The 20886-nt window shown below is 36.0% G+C and overlaps 4 protein-coding genes across 5 annotated transcripts; 2 read left to right on the top strand and 2 right to left on the bottom strand.

The window, feature by feature from the left end:
- Positions 1–2217: 2217 nt before the first annotated feature.
- On the top strand, positions 2218–4724 carry LOC106757250 (pentatricopeptide repeat-containing protein At5g50390, chloroplastic). Its single transcript, XM_014639878.2, has one exon. It carries the CDS (start codon positions 2504–2506, stop codon positions 4574–4576), a length of 2073 nt encoding a protein of 690 aa, XP_014495364.1. The 5' UTR covers positions 2218–2503; the 3' UTR covers positions 4577–4724.
- A 682-nt stretch (positions 4725–5406) lies between these two features.
- LOC106757193 (MDIS1-interacting receptor like kinase 1) lies at positions 5407–9141 on the bottom strand. The gene is made up of 2 exons (XM_014639810.2): positions 6221–9141; positions 5407–6000 (listed from the first exon to the last, which is right to left on the bottom strand). The coding sequence occupies exons 1-2, from the start codon at positions 8880–8882 to the stop codon at positions 5600–5602; spliced, it is 3063 nt and encodes a 1020-aa protein (XP_014495296.1). The 5' UTR covers positions 8883–9141; the 3' UTR covers positions 5407–5599.
- A 5020-nt stretch (positions 9142–14161) lies between these two features.
- On the top strand, positions 14162–15180 carry LOC106758006 (photosystem II reaction center PSB28 protein, chloroplastic). 2 transcript variants are annotated; one of them, XM_022779156.1, is made up of 3 exons: positions 14162–14376; positions 14556–14771; positions 14865–15180. In XM_022779156.1, the coding sequence occupies exons 1-3, from the start codon at positions 14286–14288 to the stop codon at positions 15023–15025; spliced, it is 468 nt and encodes a 155-aa protein (XP_022634877.1). In that variant the 5' UTR covers positions 14162–14285; the 3' UTR covers positions 15026–15180. The 2 variants fall into 2 exon arrangements, with proteins under 2 accessions (XP_022634877.1, XP_014496374.1); XM_014640888.2 differs by having other exon boundaries at positions 14166–14376; positions 14556–15180.
- LOC106758005 (subtilisin-like protease SBT1.2) lies at positions 15127–17976 on the bottom strand. Its single transcript, XM_014640887.2, has one exon. The coding sequence runs from the start codon at positions 17593–17595 to the stop codon at positions 15301–15303; it is 2295 nt and encodes a 764-aa protein (XP_014496373.1). The 5' UTR covers positions 17596–17976; the 3' UTR covers positions 15127–15300.
- Positions 17977–20886: the final 2910 nt, after the last annotated feature.

Consider the following 20886-nt stretch of genomic DNA (forward strand, 5'->3'; position numbering starts at 1 on the left):
GTATTAGGAAAAGACATATCAAAAGAAGAATGATCCTTAAAATAAAAGGAAGACTCATTGAAGGTGATATCTACAAAAATAAAACAATGATTAAGAGAAGGAGAAAAACACATATATCCTTTCTTTGATCTAGTAAAGCCTAAAAAACACATTTGTGTGATCGAGGAGCTAACTTATCAAGACTTAGATTAAAATTATGAACAAAACATGTAGACCTAAAAACTTTTAGAAGTAAGGGGTGAAGGGGTTCATGAGGAAATAAAATCGGATGAGGTATTTTATTATCTAAAACAGAAGAGGGCATACAATTAATGAAATAACATGTAGCAAGAAGAATAACATCACCCTAAAAATATTGAGGAATGTTACCATGAATTAAAAGAGTACGGGTTGTTTCAACAATATATCTATTTTTATGCCCAACCACCCTATTTTGTTGAGGTGTATAAGCATATGAAGTTTGATGGAAAATACCATGAGAAGCCATACATTATTTAAAAGAATGGGAATATTAACCGTTCCAACAATGGATAAAAAAATATTAACAAAAAAACAAAAAAATATTAACAGTTCCAACACCATGAACTAAAACTCTAGATCTATCAGTCATTGTAATATAAGGTAAAGGATTCAGAGAGCATAAAGAAGAAAATAAAGATTTGTTACCAGTAATGTGATATGTGGCTTTTGAGTCAAGAACCCAAGAGCCAAGAGAATAAGATAGAGTCAGACCCAAAAAAGATGTACCTGATGCACAGTGAAACTAGAATGTTGTTGATCCTTATACCATTTGAGAAATTTACTGAAAATAATAAAGTTGTTGATAATATAAAATGAAAAAGGATCCCTAATAGATGATTGTGAGGAAGGAGCAGTATGAACAATAACAACAGATCTAGGAGGACGACCATGTAATGTTGTCAATCTTGTGGCCAAGCTTGCCACAATGGTCACACTTGACACGTCCTTTTCCTGACTTGCGAGAATGATTGCAATCATGATGTTGGTATGCCAACATAGAGAAAACATGTGTATCATTGATGACTTTACTAAGTATATGCAAAAGAGTGGAACAAGTAGAAGTCAAAGTGGGAACAACGTTTGAACCCAAAGTTTGATCACGAATATGAGAATATTCATCAGCAGGGTTGTGCAATGCCAATAACATGAAGAACTTTGACCGTTGCTCTATTTCTTGAGTAGGAGTAGAGGCAGGAGACAATAATTCATTAAATTCATGAAAAAGAGCATGAATTTTATCCATATAATCATCCATAGAGTCTTGATGCCGAAGGGTAAGAACATTGAAAATATTATGACAAATACCATAAAGACGTTGAGTATTATTGGTGCATAATAATTTGGTGTGTTCCGAGATTTCAAAACATGTTTCGTAGGAATGAAAAATTTATTTTAAAGAAGAGTGAAGGGTTTTGAAAACAATACATAACTGAGCATCAATTTTCAACCAACAGGTAACCGTAGTGGAATCAATAGCTGCATATATGGAAGCGAGCATGTCTGGACTTCGATGGTAGCGACTCAAAGGTGTGGTGGTCGCTTGGCTGAGACGAGCAAAATTGTGATCGCCGGTTGAAATTGATGCTTTGGTGATGGTGACAACGACAATGACGAACATTTTTCCAAAGAACCTTAGACTCTATATACCTTATTAAGAGGTAGACTTTAAGTCTAACTCAAATCCACAAACCAACTTGTAAAATGAAATTTGTATCCACTTATATATTTTAAATTGATTTTATCTCCAATCAATGTCTAACTTTCAAAACATGTAAACAAAACCCTGTTCATCACAAACAAATCACGCTCAAACCCACTGTTGATCATATGGTTGAAAAGGATGGTATTCATAGATTCACTGTCTTTTGTGTTTTACAAAGTTAAAATACGTGGTAAGGGTTGCTATAGGCTCTATATTATCATATCAGTGGTGTCTAAAACTATCCGGTACATGTATTTGTCTAACAACAATGTTATAGTAAAAAACATCAAGTCCTCAAGTACAAGCAATCCAATGAATTTAGAAAGAATAATTGCTTGGATTAATGGTTGGGAATTTTGAATTCATGTCCTTTTTTGTGTTGCTACGGTTTTGATATAGACTTTAATCAATGGACCGGAGTTGAGAACATTAACTAATACAATTTTGATTTTAATTTATGAAAAAGCATAGTACACAGCAGCCAATGATATCACAGAATAAAAAACCACAGAATGCACAGAAAATGTTGCACCAATGCGAGAACTTTGGAAACAACGTCAATGTTCACACGTGGTTCATGTTGTTGCAACTGTATGTAGAGGTTAACGACCAAACCTACCTGGGCGGAAACTTCAATGTTTCTGACGCAGACTCCTTCCAAATCTCACTTTTTGCAATTCTTCACATTTGCATCCATGTTCAAGTTCCCTTCCTCACTACGAGGAATTGGGGGCACTCATTCTAATCCTCCCTCCTTGTTCACAACATTTGCTATTGCCTATGGAAAATGCACTTTCTCTTCACAGATCCCAAACCCCACTTATGGGTTCTTCATCTCCTGGGAACCTTTCTTCTTTGGGGCGTTGCTTTGCCTCAAAGGAAAGAGATCGGTGTCACCTGTTTTCCTGGATATGTTGTTCCTCCATGGAACGAAGGCTGAGACCAAAACCAAAGAAAGGGGGCCATGTTGAAAGACAAGTCACAGTTTTGGAGGATACCCCGATCTGGAAACCGTCCTCTTCTGCGATTTGTCGTCAGATAGAGCAGTTGGTTTTGTGTAATAGGTACCGGGAGGCAATGGAGTTGTTTGAAATTTTGGAAGTTGGACATAATGGTTTTGATGTGGGTGGTAGCACCTATGATGCTTTGGTGAGTGCTTGTGTCGGTTTGAGATCGATTAGAGATGTTAAGAGGGTGTATAATTATATGATCAACAGTGAGTTTGAGCCTGATTTGTTTGTGATGAATAGGATATTGTTTATGCATGTCAGATGTGGTCTCATGCTCGATGCACGAAAGCTGTTTGAGGAAATGCCTGAGAGAGATTCGGCTTCGTGGATGACCATGATTGGTGGACTTGTAGACTCTGGGGATTTCTCTGAAGCTTTTAGGTTGTTTCTGTGTATGTGGGAAGAGATTAATGACGGAGGATCTCGCACGTTTGTCACCATGATTCGGGCATCGGCTGGATTGGGTCTTGTTCAAGTTGGAAGGCAAATTCATGCATGTGCTTTGAAAAGAGGGGTCGGTAATGATAATTTTGTGTCTTGTACACTGATTGACATGTACAGTAAGTGTGGTAGCATCGACGATGCTCATTGTGTATTTGATCAAATGCCAGAGAAGACAACTGTAGGATGGAATTCCATTATTGCTAGCTATGCTCTTCATGGTTATAGTGAGGAAGCTCTTAGTTTATACTATGGCATGCGAGATAGCGGAGCTACAATAGATCACTTTACTATTTCAATTGTGATAAGAATTTGTGCGAGATTGGCGTCATTGGAACATGCAAAACAAGCTCATGCTGCTTTAGTTCGCCATGGTTATGGCACTGATATAGTGGCAAACACTGCACTTATTGACTTCTATAGCAAATGGGGTAGGATGCAGGATGCCCAGCATGTTTTCAACAGGATGCGCTGCAAGAATGTCATATCTTGGAACGCATTGATTGGCGGATATGGTAACCACGGTCAAGGAGAAGAGGCTGTAAAAATGTTCGAGCGGATGCTTCAAGAAGGGATGATTCCTAACCATATCACTTTCCTTGCTGTCTTATCTGCGTGTAGCTATTCAGGTTTATCAGAAAGAGGTTGGGAGATTTTTTACTCTATGAGCAGAGATCACAAGGTTAAGCCCAGAGCAATGCATTATGCATGTATGATTGAACTATTAGGTCGGGAGGGCTTATTAGACGAGGCTTATGCACTAATAAGAAGTGCTCCTTTCAAGCCAACGACAAACATGTGGGCAGCATTGTTGACAGCTTGCAGAATGAACGAGAATCTACAGCTGGGGAAGTTGGCTGCTGAAAAGCTTTACGGGATGGAGCCGGAGAAGCTGTGTAATTATGTAGTACTTCTGAACCTATACAACAGTTCTGGTAAATTGAAGGAAGCTGCAGGTGTTTTACAGACCTTAAAGAGGAAGGGTTTAAGAATGCTTTCAGCATGTAGCTGGATTGAAGTCAAGAAACAACCTTATGTCTTCCTTTGTGGAGACAAATCTCACTCCCAAACAAAGGAAATTTATGATAAGGTAGACAGCCTGATGGTTGAAATATCTAGGTATGGTTATGCTGTGGAGAATGAAACTTTGCTTCCTGATGTGGATGAAGAGGAGCAGCGTATACTAAAATACCACAGTGAAAAGCTGGCTATAGCTTTTGGACTTATCAACACTCCATACTGGACACCTTTGCAAATCACTCAGGGCCATCGTGTGTGTGGTGATTGTCATAATGCAATTAAACTTATAGCCAAGGTTACAGGGCGGGAAATAGTGATAAGAGATGCTAGTAGATTTCACCATTTTAGAAACGGTAGTTGTTCATGTGGCGATTATTGGTGATAACAAAATTTTATCATTCACGTTACAGTCCTATACACTGAGTAGCTTGTTGTTAGCTCATCTTAGCCTCACATTTACTTAGGATACAACTATAATACATGTAATTTATTATGTGATCAGTTAATAAAAGTCCTATCTCTTTGTTGCACTTTAGACTTGCTTGTCATGTTTAATTTGTGTTTGTTACTGCCTTGGTTTGCTGAGGACTGACTAGCTGAAGTTTGCCTGATTTCGCTTTTGTTATTGGATAACATCTTTAAACTCATAAAAACTTAAAATAAACTCAATATTTTGTAGTGTTATATCTGTTGATGCCACAAATTGCATCCTTGCACATATAAAACAACATTACATTGGGCATTTAATAGACTATTCTGAGTGCTTAATCGATTTTAAGTATTGACAGATTCTATCGGTCGCCACAAAAATTTAATGTCGTCAGTTTAAAGTCATTTAACAATTTAGGAGGATTAACGTAATATTTTTTCTTTTTATGGACTAAAAATCCGTATTTCTGGAACATAAATAAAATCGAGTGTAGTACTTAAGAGCCCAGAGGAAAAAAAATGAAAGAGTTTAGTGAAAGAAAGATAACAGTCTAAAGCTTGATGTACTATTTTCTTTGCTTATTTTTGTTTTTGTTTGTCAGGATTGAGATTATGGGTTAAGAAAATCGTGCGTTGCTCAAGTGCACCGATCCAATGGATCTTTGTGAAAGAAAGTTCCTCACATTTACATGTGTCAAGAAAAAAAAAAAACTCAGACCAAGTTACTTTTGTTTACTTCATCAGTACGTCTAGAGAGTTATTATTCCTATTAAAAGAACAATAGGTACAATTGCTTTACCTTGGTTTGTGCTGAAATCTATGTCTCTGTACCAAAACCAGGATACAAAAGAAAATTTATTTGCAAAAATCAATACATCTTGATATACCAATTAATTTTTAAACATAAATGCGAATAGCTGATTACAAAATTACAGATCTAAACAGGTTGATGAACAGGATAAACTGATTTCGGCTTCTACATTAGGCCATTAACTGGTGATGTGCTAAAAACTGGTGACTCTTTGTTGTTAGCTGCATCATTGCCACTGCTCTTTCTTCGAGGCTTAGCCTCTCCAAGCATCATAATGACATCCCTCATGGTTGGTCTGTCCTTGGGGAGCTTGGCAGTGCACAGAATTGCTATTCTTAGAACTAAAAGCATCTCTTCTACAACATGCCTGCTATTTCCTACACTGGGGTCTAATGCTTCTTCCAGTGATTTGTTGTCTCTAATCTTCATTCTAATCCACTCTACAATGTCTATTGACTCTCCAAAGTCTGGATCTAAAGGCCTCTTTCCCGTGAGAAGCTCCAACAAAACTACTCCATAACTGTAAACATCAATCTTTTCATCTACCTTCAAGGCATATCCATATTCTGCCAAATAGTAAATCATAGAAATGTCATGAATTTGTACATCTAAGGTGGAGAAAATATGAAAGCAGACAATCTTCACAGATATAAACATTTCATGACATGCTAATTGAAAGATACTTTCTCTAATGTGTACGCTACATGTCCTGTTTGATCTAAAGTGGCTTGGAAGCTAATGTAGCTATGAACTGATAAAGTAAGATGTATAGAACTAATAACTCACCAGGGGCAATATAACCATAAGATCCCGCAACCATGGAGACTGTTTCATTCTTCTGGATCATCATCTTGGCCAAACCAAAATCTGCTATCCGTGCCTCAAGATTTGCATCAAGCAATATATTGTTTGACTTGATGTCTCGATGGATAACGGGAGGATGACAGTCATGATGAAGATAAGCAAGTCCTTGAGCAACTCCTAGAGCTATGTTGTACCGTGAAACCCAGTCTACAAGCAATCTTGTTGCTTGTCTACCGTGCAAGGCTTCTCCTAGGTTGCCATTGTGCATGAATTCATAAACTATCATCACATCAATGTCATTATGAAGAAATCCTAATAGTCTAACAATGTTTCTATGCCTTAGTCTCCCCAAAAGATTCACCTCCCCCACAAGGTCATCACTACTTCCAACTTCAATATCAGTTCCTGATCTCCACAATTTTTTCACTGCCACAACTGTGTTTGATTGCGGTACCTCAGCCTTATAAACAATCCCAGTGGCTCCCATTCCAATCACATTTGTTTCCTTGATGCAAGCTAGAATCTCAGTACTAGTAAAACCAAGCCTCTGAAATGCCATCAATCTCCAGGGCCATCCTTTGCTACCCTTGTAAAATCTTTCTCGGAAGCAAAACCCATCAGTGTACCATCTTATGTACAAAGATCTAGCAACCACAATCGCTATCCCAATAACTAAGATTGATGATATTCCAGTGATCCATGCTGTAATCATATGCTTTGTGCGCAAGCTTCGTTCCCTTGAAGAGTATGCAGAGTTTTGGTCACATGGAGGGAGGACACCACCACATAGGCCAACATTGCCGACAAGGTCATTTGGGTTTACAGTTCTTAGTATTCCGTTCGCTGGGACTGGGCCTTCTAGCTTATTGTATGAGACGTTGAGTGCTTCAAGAGCTGGAGAAATTCCAAAGCTTTCAGGTATTTGGCCTGTCAGAGAATTGTTGGAAAGGTCAACCATGGCCAATGAAGGCATCTTAGCTAATGATTTTGGGATTTCACCAGTCAATTGGTTGTTTTGGAGGTTCAAATTTACCAACTTCTGACAAGAAGCAATGCTTGCTGGAATGCTTCCAGATAGATGATTTGATGAGAGATCAAGAACTGCAAGTGATGGACAGTCCTGGAATTGGTCTGGGATTTCTCCTTCCAAGTTGTTGTTGGAGACCATGAAAGCTTGCAGGTTTGGAATGGAAAGGACGGTGGAGGGAAGAGAAGAATGGAGTTTGTTTCTTGAGAGATCAATGAAGGAAAGGGATGTGGAAGAAGCAATGTCATCAGGAATTCCACCAGAAAGACTATTGTTAGCCAATTCTAACCTTTGAAGCTTCCCAAGCTTGCCAAGACCCACAGGAACTGTCCCAGAAAGAAAATTGTTGTGAACTCGAACACGTACAAGTGAAAAGCACGTTGATAGGCTTGATGGAATTGGACCAGAGAAAGCATTGTTGAATAGTATAAGTTTGGTGAGATTGCCCTGGCTGCAAAGAGTTTCTGGAATCTCTCCAGAGAATGAATTGGATGACACATCTAACCATTGCAATGGTGAATTCTTGCCAAGGTTACTAGGCAATGGCCCTGACAAGGAATTGTTCCATAGCTCAAGTACCTCCAGTTGTGGCAAATCTCCAAAGCCAAGAGGCACAGGACCAGACAACTGGTTGCCCATCAAGTTCAGAAGTTTTAAATTCTTCAGCTGACTTATTTCAGCCGGAATTTTTCCTGACAACATGTTATCAGAAAGATCCAGCAACTGCAAAGAAGTCATATTGCCAATTGCTGCTGGAATTCTGTCTTCAAAATTGTTGTTGTAAAAGAAAACCGTATTCAATAACTTGAGCTTTCCCAATACACTTGGAATCTCACCACCAAGATTGGCCACTGCTAAATCAAGATACTTAAGATTGGTGAGGTTGCCAAACTCTTCTGGAATGACACCTTCAAATTCATTATATCCAAGGATCATATACTCCAGTGATGAAAGTTGTCCCAGCTCTCCAGGAATTTTACCAGTGAGATTGTTCCCTGATAGACCAAGGAACTTCAACTTATGCAAGTTACTGAACGATTTTGGAATTGACCCTTCAAAAAAACTGCCTCTGAGATCAAGCATCTCTAAGGAAGAGGCATTTCCAAGATCCTCAGGAAGAGAACCTGAGAATTCATTGCTGGATGCATTTAAGGTCATCAGTCTCCATGCTCTTCCAAGGCCTAATGGAAAGTCACCATTGAAGAAATTTTGGCTGACATCAAGTTTGTTAAGTGTGGTGAGATTGGCTAAGGATTTTGGCAATGGTGATGAAAAAGCATTGCAACACAAGTTGAGAGAGGTAAGACTTTTAAGTCTCTGTATAACATCGGATACTGTACCACTGAGATTCTTGTGGGACAGATCAAGCTCCTCTACGGCTCCAGCTGAGTTGCATTTGATGCCAGTCCAGCTACAATGAAATGCATCCTTTACCGGTGCTTTGTCATGCAGTTTCCAATCCCGAAGAGTGTTCAATGGATCAATGAGACATGCTTTCATGGAAAGCAAAGTCGACACTTCATCATTTACAGCAGCAGAAAAACCATAGGAGGAACAACCAATGTAGCAAAAGAAGATGAAAAGCTGGATTTTCATTTGGTTCTTGATCTTCTTCATGCTGTTTGATTAATGGCTCACTTGTCCATCATTTGCATTCTTGTGAAACGAGGCAGAGAGTAATATGTGCAGTTTGTGAGAAGTGGTTGAAAGAAGAACAGCATATGCATGTGATTCTGTATATTATATGACCAATAAATAAACTAGAACAGTAGTTTCGGTTTAAGAACTAGTCAGGTTTATGAAGTGGTATTTCAAAGAAGCTAGCAGTGTGCGACAGTGCATGTAAAGACAGGTGAAGCTTTGGATCTATTAGAAGTTTATCCGACATAAAACATGGGAGAATATGGCTCTTAATGCTGTTTAAGTTTCTACTTCTTCCTCTATTGCTTATCCTTGTCAATTTCAAGAGGGATAATGCAGTTAATTTTTTTATTTAAAAATGTTTATCTCTTGTTTGTTTATTAGGAATTCCTTTTACAGTAATCAAATTCTTGCTAACAAGATTGTGAGCGAAGGAATGTGAGAATTTAAAATCTTCTCCAAATAATAGATCAGAATACTAATCCACAATGGCCTTAAGATTTTATATTTCTTTTCTGGCAGTTAATGTTAATAAATGTAATCATAATAATTACTGACCCCATCTCAGAGTTACTTTTCAAATTAAACTATCCGAACACTAGATCTTACAGCTTCACAAATATAGACATCAGCTCCACAATCTATACTTGAGATCAACCAGATGCGGGAAACGAGAAAAAGTGAGGTAAAAATATACAAGAATATGACAACCACATTAACACAGTACTACAGTGTTAAAGTGTTAAAGGGAACTTTATTTTCAGACAATAAGCATTGTCTAAAGCATCTTTCTCAGTACATTAAATAGAACTTTTTTGTTAAGCCGCTTTAAGTGTGTTTCATACTATGAGTGTGAAAATGCACTTTCAAGTTCGAGCTGATTGAAGGGTAACTTGTAAGTATGACAAAGATTCAGAAATGATGCATTAGTGGGCCAACTAACATATGGTTAATGTAGGATCCACCAAAGAACATTGATGTACTTGTGATTATCTTAACATCAAATTCCAAACCAGTCATGTGATGATGAGAATAGCTTTTAACAGAGAGAAAAATCATGTCCCTGTATATTTTTTTAAGTCCACTAGTAAGGGCTAGAAAGAAAAAAAGACACACGGGTGGGAAAGGGAGAAGATGAAAATAAAAAAAATAAAATATAAAGATCTGAAACACCACCCATCATGCACTTGATGGTTTTAGGCTCATCAATGTTAATTATTCATTATGATTTTGATGAGGGAATCTTTCCATGTTATAAGGTGAAAGGAACTTGAAAATAAGACAAGTTCTACCACCCATTAACTTAAAAAAATTAAAAAGAATGGGCCACAAAAATAGTGCATAGCTTGTACACTCAATTGACCATTGGTGAAATAGTAGAAGCCTGTGCATATGCACCAGAATAAATCCTGAATTGCATCCGGGAATTAATGGTCCTTGTTTTGTCTAGACTTTAGGGTAGGTTTGTTTATTTGATTTTTTATTTTACAAAACAGAAATCAGTCCTTTAGATGAAGAAATGAACAAGTGTTAGATGAAGATAGGAACATGTTCATAATAATGAAGAATAAAGAAAAGAGGAGAATTTGCAAACAGAAGAAAATGGGAGAAAAGTGGAACTCTTGATCAATCATGGTCTGAGCCTACCAACTGCCACTTCTGATATAAAATATATATTTCTTCTTTTCCTTTCTCTCTTTCAATATTCACATGCACACATGGTGTGGACTGCTATAACAAGAAATTAATTTAGTGGCAATGTTTCTGCTCTTCCTATTGCTTAGATCACATCTGATGCTGAGACAGATGGAAGTCATGTGAAATAGCAGCTTCCTAGTGAAGTACATCGTTCCTTATTATTGGAGAGAGACAGATGAGAACTTCAAACATTTTTAACTAAAAAACTGTTTCTGTTGAATTGGTCTGATGATTAATGCATCTAACATTTCTATGGTTAGAAGTGAAAAACTTAGATTACTTGTGTCCAAATGCCTTGGTGACAAGGAAAACCAGAACCAGCTTTCAGCATTTAATAAAAAAATCAAAAGAAAAAGAGAACCATTTTGCAGACAGCCAAGAGATGCCACAATGGGATCATGCTGCTCCTAATTGCACATGCAGCACGTGCATGTGACGTGGCTCAGACTTTAATTGCTTTGGAAAATCATTCCTAGGTTTTACTTTGGTTGATCAAAACCAAGAATTTGGGTTTTGGGCTTCCATTATACCAAGAACCCTCAATGCAAACCAGCTTCCAATTTCAATTTTCCAGTTATGGAGTTTCAAAGTTTTGATTTTTATTCATCTCATATAAAAATGCTCAATTTTGCAGTATTCTATCAGTGGAAAATACTTGAAAATCTGGTGTACTCTTGTGATTGGGTAATTCTACTCATTGAATTCAAAATAATCTTAAGTATTATTTAATACACTATTCAAACAAATATGGTTTAAAGCCGATGGAAAAAGGCCAAAAGTATAGGATTTGCTGTAACTTCAATTAAAATCTTCATCAACAAAAAAATTAATTGAGATCTTTTCTGATCGAATAAAATCTCAGTTTGTAATAAAAACGAAACAATATAAATGATAAAAAATGTAAATTTTGATGATAGAGAATTTCATTAAAGGATTCAATTCAAAGTCTCCCTAAAACATCCATTCCCCACTTATGATAACAAAAAAAAATATTTATATAATTTATTTAGTTTAAAGGCTATTTAGGAAAAAAAAAGTTAATATTTCTAGTCCAAATCAGATATTTATATGTTATGGGTGGAAATAATCAAAAGCCAAATGCTTAAACTTTAGGTTAGGTTTATGGATAAAAATGATAATTTAAATTTAGCTCATTTATTTATGAGTCAAAGGTAAAGCTTGAATTTGAGTTGACTAAAATCAATATGAAACTTAGATTTTATTCATTTAACAAATTCATGACCAAATTATATGTTCTCATTTTTTTTCCCTTTGAATAAATTTTATTTATTAGCTTAGTTAAAAAAAATTAGTTGATAATAAGTCATGAATTTCTTTTAAAAGATTTATTTGTTTCAAAAGAAATCCTACATCAAACTGATTATGTTTATATTCTCCAAAAAATTTGAAGTGTTAAAAAAAATACTAACACATCTTAGCATAGCTAAAGCTCTCTCACGTTTCTATCCCCCACATTCTTAACAAATTTTTGGTAGTGTTGTTATCAAAAACGTTGTTTATTTATTTTATTCGCTTTTATCTCCAATTAACTGAAATAAAACATTTTAAACATAATAAGACATCACATTTTTATAATCTTAATATTTCTTTTTTATATCCTTGTATCCATTTACTTTACAATTTTTTATAATTTTAACAAGACATCAAATTTTCATAATCTTAATATTTTTTTTCTATTGTATATGTTATAACATCTTATTTTAATAATATAAAAATTATTAAAATAAAACCCTATATAATTGATGATATGCTTAGTTCTTCTATTTACTCTTTATCTTTGTTAACTATTATTACATACAAAATCCATTACCGCTATCATACATTTATCATACATATATGTATTTATAATACAATTTCAATATCACATTTAAAATAATAAAAAAATATAATTTGATTACTGTTCAACACCAAAAATTCTGCCTAATAAAATTCTAATAAGGTGTCCCTAGAAGAACTCATCCAGTGTCAGTTATCATCATCTTCAACGCCGGCTAATTCTATGGACACCTAATAAAGACACCACTAGAGTTCCAATGATTTAATTCGAATTTCTTACACTAATAGCCCTAAGTGATACCCAATGGCGCCAAGTCAATGAGATGGTGTCTCCTAACAAGAAAATCCCTCTCCATATACATAATCTTCCTTTTTGAAATTTTAATTGAATAATTGGGACCCCCTTGAGATAATCTCCACTCAATAAACTTACAATTACTTAAAATTATATAATCTTATCTTAAATTCATAATTAAAGACATTTCAAACCAAAGACAAAAAAAATCACATTCTTTCAACATTAAACAAAATTTACCAATATAATTGCTATAACAAATTAAACACATAAGAAGGTTCAAAACACCTTTAATTTTATATGATACTCTATCTATCTACACATAAATATTACAACAATAATCACCACGTATCATCATGATCATTGATTAGCATATACTCATGAATAACTCAAAAAGTACAAGTAAAAAATAACACCCACATAAAAGACTAAATACTTTATAATTTAGTTTACAAATAAAATGTAATTTTATTTAATAGTTTAAAAACCAAAAAAAAATATATATTTAACTCAATAAAAATCAATAATAAATTATTTGTAACCACCTATACAAATATACCTTATTTTATATTCATACTTTTGTCTTTTAATTATTTTTTTAAAACCTCAAAACTATCTTGTTTTTACATATAAAAAAAGAAAAAAAAAAGTAATGATAAACTATTCATCCACTACAAATTTACTACTCCGCAGTTTCATTACACTTAAAATTTTTCCTTTACGTAACTATGTAATCTATATTATTTTTTTAATTTTTTATAATCATAAATTATAAATCAAATATGAAAAATAATAATACGTATGATTTTAATTAAATAAATATGTAAAAGTAAAATTGATATGAATACTAATTTTAACTCAGATAAAAAACTGTTTTCCGCTAGTTTAATTAAAAAATATAATGATTTGTTTTCTTCATACATACTTTAAGAAATAAAAAATAAATAAAACGATTTTTTTCATAAATTAAATTAAAATTCAAAACCTGATTGATTTTAGACAAATTAGTTCCCATATAGACTGATTTCAATCTATAAATGAATACATTTATTTTTTTTTCCTATTTTTTAAAAGATTTTTCTTTTTCAAATATGCGCACACATTCCATGATTTTGTATACTTTTATAACATTTATTGTTTTTAAAACATAACAACAATGATTTATAATTAATTCAAAAGTTTTTCTTTTGTTTTCTATTACATTTTTTCTGCTGTAGGAACGTAAATTAATTCTTTTACATTATTATAACTGATCTCTCTTATGATAAGTTGGCCAAGATTGTAAAGTTTATTTCAGCTTTAAATTAAAAGTACACTGTAAATGAGATTCCATATAATAAAAATAAAACATTATGTTTTTTTATCTTATTTATATATATATATATATATATATATATATTTACAAAATAATATGCGTCATAATGAAATCTACAAAATTTAAATCAAATTAAAAGATGTTAAAATGAATCTCCTACACACAAAAACACAATCATTTTCCAAAATTCCAAATTTTGTTTCATCAACCGAATGGCTGTCTTTGTTACACATATACCATACATACTTTGTTCTGTCAATACCCACACAACACAATGATACTTCTCTCTTCCATTTATAATCACAATTCATCAATGGCAGCTTCTTTCCATTCCCTCACATTCTTCTCCTCACTTTCATCTTCAGGTACATTTATCTATCTCCACTAACTGCATTCTTTTTTAAAGGATTTTTCATTACCGTTTCATTACATTCATGCCTTTGATAAAATTCACAATTTTGAATGTTTTCGGACTTTTGAAGTAGTATTCTGCTTACATGGTCTGATGATGTTCGTGGCTAACATGATAATGTTGTGTTTCCAGTCCCACCTATGATTTTTCGTCACAGTAGCACACACTCTTCATTCAATGGCCAATCTGTGAACCTGCCACGTTTGAGGTTATCCAAGCTAAAGCAAAATCCTCCGAAACACTTGCCTGCCATGATGATGGCCAAACCAACCATACAGTTCATTAGGGGAACTGATGAACAGACAATACCAGATGTGAAGCTAACTACATCACGTGATGGAACAAATGGTATGGCCATCTTCAACTTTGATCAACCCTCAGTTTTTGATTCATCTCGTGAAGTTGCTGATATCACTGGTTTATACATGATTGATGAGGAAGGGGTTCTTCAGTCTGTGGATGTGAGTGCTAAGTTTGTCAATGGAAAGCCCTCAGGAATTGAAGCCAAGTATGTGATGCGGACTCCAAAGGATTGGGACAGATTCATGAGATTTATGGAACGATATTCTGATGCAAAGGGTTTGCAGTTCATTAAAAAATAAGTTAATATGGAATACCTTCTGCCTTCTACCCTTTGTCATGTTAATTTTTTACGTTAATTCTGATTCAGAAAACATGTAAAGATGAGAGTTTTGACTAAATCTTGGCACAACCAATTTATTTAGCATTTATAAATGGGCTTACTCTTAAAGATTCCTATCGAGTTTTTTGTACTAAAACTCGTAACACCAACTTCAGTATAAATTCTGCAATCATAAATAAACCTATTGAACCAATAATCATAATGATTACTCCACAAGAGAAACTTAATAATCTGCTACTTTGACTTCCAAGTCACTGCCACAGGGCTTCTGACCCTGTTGGAACCATTTTGGGAGTGTACCCATGTTAAATTCCCTTCTGCATAGGTCACCAAACCATCACCTTTTTTAACCCTTTTTCTCGATATAAACCATACCCTGTAAGCCAAGCTTTGATTCACTTGCTTAAATACAAGCCGCTTGGGTTTTACTATCACTTTTACTCCCTCAGGTGCCTTGACCTCCACTGAGTAGACGGAGTTTGCATTTCCCACATTTGTTAGTCTCCTGATGAACATCTTTCTCCTCTCCCCAGCCTTAAATATCACTGAGAATGAGGGATAGTTAAGGCTGAAGCCTCTATTCATCTTCAAGACTCCATTGCAACTCACATTTCTGTGTGTGATGCTGAATATTTCTGACTTTGTGTATCCAAGGCTGCAAAGGTGGATGATATAATCATCTGGCCTGATGTCATACACAAGTCCAGGGTTCAATGCTCTCTGTGGATTCACATGTCCAGCTCCCATGTCAAAAACTCCTGCTGGTTGGTTTTCATCAAGAATAGGCCTTCCGGTGTGGTCGGTTACCTCGGCTGTTGTCATGATTGCAGATTTGATGGCTGCAGGGCTCCAACTCGGGTGAACCGAGCGAATGAGAGCAGCAATTCCACTAACATGAGGGCATGCCATTGAGGTACCAGACATGACAGAGAAGTTAACTCTTCTAGAATCTTCTGGAAGGCCTGTAGGACCAAGATTCTGAGGCCATGCAGCAATGATGTTCACTCCTGGAGCTATAACATCTGGTTTGAGGATTGAAGGGTTTGTATAACTTGGTCCTCTAGCTGAAAATCTTGCCACTGCTGGAGCTCTAGACTTCCCTATCACAGTTCCTCCAAATTCAATCCTTGCAAGAGGCCTTCTTGTGGAGTTTATGTAATCTTTCAAGGTAACTGCTTCATCAAATCCAATCAAAGTTGCAGGCAAGACATGAACATCAACTGAATCCTCTCCCAAGTTTATCTCCGTGTTGGCGAGGATCATAGCAACACCACCAGCCTCCTTCACCACTTGCCCCTTCTCTGCTCTTCCGTTCACGCCTCGATCGCAGACTACCATTTTGCCTTTAACTTTGTCCCTTGGAAGAGACCCTCTGAGGCAAAATTGACTCTCGGTGTCCCCTTCAGACAGATAAACCAGTTCAAGTTCTTTTCCATTGCTCATCGGATGGTTCAGTGGGTACATGGACTCTCCATAGAGCATTTGTCCATTTCCCATGCGAACTGTGGCTGGGAATTTCCTGTCTAGTGTGCTTGCACCGATGGTGGCAATCCAAGGAGCCTCATTGGCAACAGACATTGCCGTAGGACCATTGTTTCCCGCCGCACATATCACCGAAATCCCATGCTCCATTGCTCTAAAGCTTCCAATGGCAATGTTATCATCATATAGAGGCGTAGAGAAGCCACCTAGAGACAAGGAGAGAATGTCCACCCCATCTCTGATTGCCACATCCATTGCAGCCATGATGTCTGAGTTATAGCAGCCATTGAACCAGCAGACTTTGTACACCGCAATGTGGGCACCAGGAGCCATTCCTCTTGCCACGCCAGAGGCGTAACCAAAGACACTCGCCAAAGGCACAGGCACTCCTCCAGCAGTGGACGAAGTGTGTGTACCATGTCCAGAGGAGTCTCTTGGAGAGAGATATTCCGGAATTCTAAAAGGTGACACTGAAGAATGACCTTTGGTGAAGTACCTTGCACCAATAAGTTTCCTGTTACAATTGGAAGAGTTAAAGGCCTTCCCAGCTTGGCATATACCCTTCCATTTCTTGGGAACTGGGGGCATTCCTTGATCATTGAAGCTGGGACTCTCAGGCCAAACTCCAGTATCAAGCACCCCAATTATGGTTCCACGGCCGAAACCAGATTGGTACCAAGCATTTTCTCTAGCAGGGTTCAGTCCCAAGAACTTGTAAGAGTAAGTGGTCTGCAGCGGGAGCATGGTATCAGGCCTAATTGAGATAACATCAGGCAAGCTCTTGAGGCACTCAAGCTCAGACTCGGTTAACTGAGCTGCAAAACCGTCCATGGCGGAACGGTAAGAGTAGAGAAGGCGCGAAGAAGGGTCGTCATCGGAGGAAAGGGTTTGGTGGATGAATGAAAGGTGCCATTTGAGCTTGGAGGTGAAAGAAGAGCTGGTGATCCCATGAGGGTGTAGCTGAACTATGTAAGTTCGAAGCGTTTCTGCGTTGATGAGGGGGAGAGTGAAGAGGAAAAAGAGTTGAATTTTGGAATTGGATTCCATTGGGTGTTGTAGTACGAGGTTGTGTTGTTGTTGGTTGGTTGTTGATGCATGATATTGTGGAGGGGTATTTGAAGGTGCTGAGAAGAATTCAAAAGTGGAGAAGGTAAGCGTTGTTGATAGAAAGCTCGTGAAATATGAGAGCTCTTCATCACGAGGATCCTTTGTTGAGAGAGAACTCCCAAACTGAATTTGACTGAGAATTGGAGCCCAAAGCTCGCTGTAAGTGTCACGAGATGTTTTACTTCCCTTTAATAGGAAAAACAAAAACTAAGTAGCCGTTTCTTTCAAATTCTCTCAATTCCATCTTACCAAAATCATTTATTAAACTTTTATGCTTTAGATTTGTTAATTTGGCTCCTTCTCTTCACTCTCTCGTGCTGCCTGTATTAAAGTTCATCAATAAATATACCATAATTCTCCACTTTAATCATTTTCTTATTTCGCTATTTATTCTCTTTCATGTATAAAAATAACTTAGAATCTTTATAAAACAATTTAATCCTATTTTCTTTTCAATTATAAAACAACTTATTTATATGGGATTCGATAAACACTCATTTTTATTTTACTCAACGGTGTAAGAGCCTGAAAAATAATAAGGCTATTGAGCCTTATGTTGAGGCAGTCAACCCATAAGCTAAGGACCCATAACCTTAGGAAGGAGTTTTCTAAAAAATCAGACTCTCTCCATTTGCCAATTTTCCCTTCTCTCTCTAAAAACAGAAACCCTTCTCCTAAATAATAACTCTGCCTTCTCTCTAAAATATTCCAACGTTGAACCGTTTGAATTTTGAATCGAAGGTGCCTAAACGATCGCGGTGGCATGGGCTTCACTTTGAACCGAACAATTTCTTGTTCCGATAAGTCGCTTTCCCCCTTTTTCTTCAACAGTCTCGAACCTAGGGCATGCAACTTTGCTAGTTTCATTTTCCTCATGTGTTTTTCCTTCCATTCTCCGCCTATTCGAGTTCTAAGAGCTGTGTTCTATCACCAATTTGGTGATTTGTAGGTTCTATAATTTCAACGCTGAGTGAGTTCCTGTTAGGGCGTTTTTAATTAACTGCTCTTTGAGAAAACCAGGTAAGGGGAGCTCATTATTTTGTGTGAATTTATTTTATAAAATATATGCATGTTAAATTTGAAAGTGATGTACTGTTTGATCTGCATTTTCTCATTGTTTTATATATATATATATATATATATATATATATATATATATATATATATATATATATATATATATATATATTGAGTATCAACTGGACTGTGAGAATGATGAACCTGTAATTGATTGTCTACGACGTGTTTTGATGAACTTGATTGTGGTAATTTGGACTGTTAAGGAATGTATGTAGTGGTTATATTTTGGGTTCTGCATTGATGGAAGAAATGCTTTCTCTTAGTGTAGGAGGGTGCCTCCTTCATTCACAAAGGTTGCTGCTCCTTTTCATTTTTACTAGAATTTTATATTAGAAAATCTTGTCAGGTAAAAGATTGGGTTTTGAAGGTTTAAATGGTGCGGATTCGTGAGAGAGGTGATAGAAGGAAAGTTTTATCTTTATTTAATGCTATAAAATTTGGTGCAGAGATGTGTGTGCTGTGAAAGTAGAAAAAAAAAGAAAGAAGTTAAGAGTGCAGGAGATGGTTACGGGTGAAGGGAGAAATTATAGTGGAGAGAGATAAGGATTTTGAGTGGAAGGAAGAAAGTTAGAGATGATGGTGTGTGTGGGTGTGGTTAGAGAGAATGAAAGAAAGAAGAGGAAGGATGAGGGTTAGGAGGGGCGGGTTGGATGTGTGTGAGAGTGTGTAAATAAAATGATGGGTTTCATTTACGTGACAGAGAGAAAAAAAAAAGGGGTTTGTTTAATGTGAGAAAATAGAAGGAAGATGGGTTGTGTGGAACCAAGTAAGTAGTGGTGTGTTGGAGTAGGTAGCAGCAACTAACACAAAGAAAAGAGAAGTAGAATGAAAAATAGAGGAATTATTGATTTAGGAATTGTTTTGTTAATTTAGAACAAGGAAAGTTTGGTTAAGTACTTTTGTTTTACTAGGTTTTTGTAACTTTTATTTGGTCTGAAAGTCCAATGAAATATCTTAAATTTATATTAATGTTATCAAATAATATTTTTTAATCATGAAATGGTAGGTTAATTCTTGTAATGAATTTTTGTAAAATATTAGTATAATAGGTGGCATGCATAATATAATAATGTTATTAAATAATTGTTATCATGAAGTGATATATATACTTGGTAGTAAGTATTCTATGCTTTTAATTAAACTATTTACGTTATTTCTTTTGGTTTTTATTTTTATTTCTATATAAAGATAGAAGAAACTTAGATTCATTATGATGATAGGAAACATTGAGAATTATGCACAGTAATTTTATGGAAAAGGGCGAGTGATTATTAGAATTTAAATGGGTTTAGAAACATAAGGTTGTAGAAAAGAATTAATAGGTGCAGCACCAAATTCTTTGATATGGTAAATTCAGTGTGGGTTCCATTTTGAATTGGAAGAATAAGTAAAATTTAGAAAGATTTATTAGGTGTCGATATTAAGATTAAAGATGATGTGAAACANTAACTTNTATTTTTATGAAGGTAATNTATAAGTTTTATTTTTATTGGATCCGTGAGGTCCACTTGTAATNTTATGAAGTNTGTTTTACTGGATATGGCCCTACCCTTTTAACTTCATCCTGTATGTTGGTCATGATTAAAAAATATGGGGTTTGAAATATGAGTTCAAGGTTATTCGTGGTGTGCATTAAAGTACCGAATCTCTTGGTGAGATTCTTAGTGTTTTAGAATGAAAGTAGGAGCTCAGTCTTGGGGGTCTTCTTGACACTCCAATGGTCTTTCTTCTCACGTAGAGAGGACTGAACCATGTGGTGAGGAGTAGCAGGAGGTCTTAGTCTTGGAGGCTTCCATCATGCTCCAGGGCGCGGAACAGACTAACCTCGTGAGTGGCAGGGCGGGGGAGCCCAAGGCGGGGGAGTCTAAGTATCACAAGCCACCACGGGTGCATGGCCCGCCATAGCTCGACTATCATTCTAAAGTCCGGACGAGTCAAGTCTAGAAGATAATATGTTAGGATTTGTGTTGTATATATTGTCTTGCTTGTATATACTTTACTTGGGTTGAATCCAGTATGTTCATGTTGGTATAATTGCATGNTTTTTATATAATTAGCTCACCCTTGCATTTGTTTGTGTTTGTGCCATGTTGTATGTGTTTTCGTTTGCGATGATCATCCACTTGGATGGGAGCAGATGACGAGGAAGTT

This window comes from Vigna radiata, chromosome 3 (assembly GCF_000741045.1).
Source record: "Vigna radiata var. radiata cultivar VC1973A chromosome 3, Vradiata_ver6, whole genome shotgun sequence".
NCBI classification, from domain to species: Eukaryota; Viridiplantae; Streptophyta; class Magnoliopsida; order Fabales; family Fabaceae; genus Vigna; species Vigna radiata.

Bases quoted from the DNA above. Each gene is read 5' to 3' on its own strand.
- LOC106757193 (XM_014639810.2), bottom strand. From the start codon at position 8,882: ATGAAGAAGATCAAGAACCAAATGAAAATCCAGCTTTTCATCTTCTTT. The intron at 6,001-6,220 runs GTGAGTTATTAG...ACTATTTGGCAG, and splicing joins TTATGGTTATATTGCCCCTG to AATATGGATATGCCTTGAAG.
- LOC106757250 (XM_014639878.2), top strand. From the start codon at position 2,504: ATGGAAAATGCACTTTCTCTTCACAGATCCCAAACCCCACTTATGGGT.
- LOC106758005 (XM_014640887.2), bottom strand. From the start codon at position 17,595: ATGGAATCCAATTCCAAAATTCAACTCTTTTTCCTCTTCACTCTCCCC.
- LOC106758006 (XM_014640888.2), top strand. From the start codon at position 14,286: ATGATACTTCTCTCTTCCATTTATAATCACAATTCATCAATGGCAGCT. The intron at 14,377-14,555 runs GTACATTTATCT...TTGTGTTTCCAG, and splicing joins CTCCTCACTTTCATCTTCAG to TCCCACCTATGATTTTTCGT.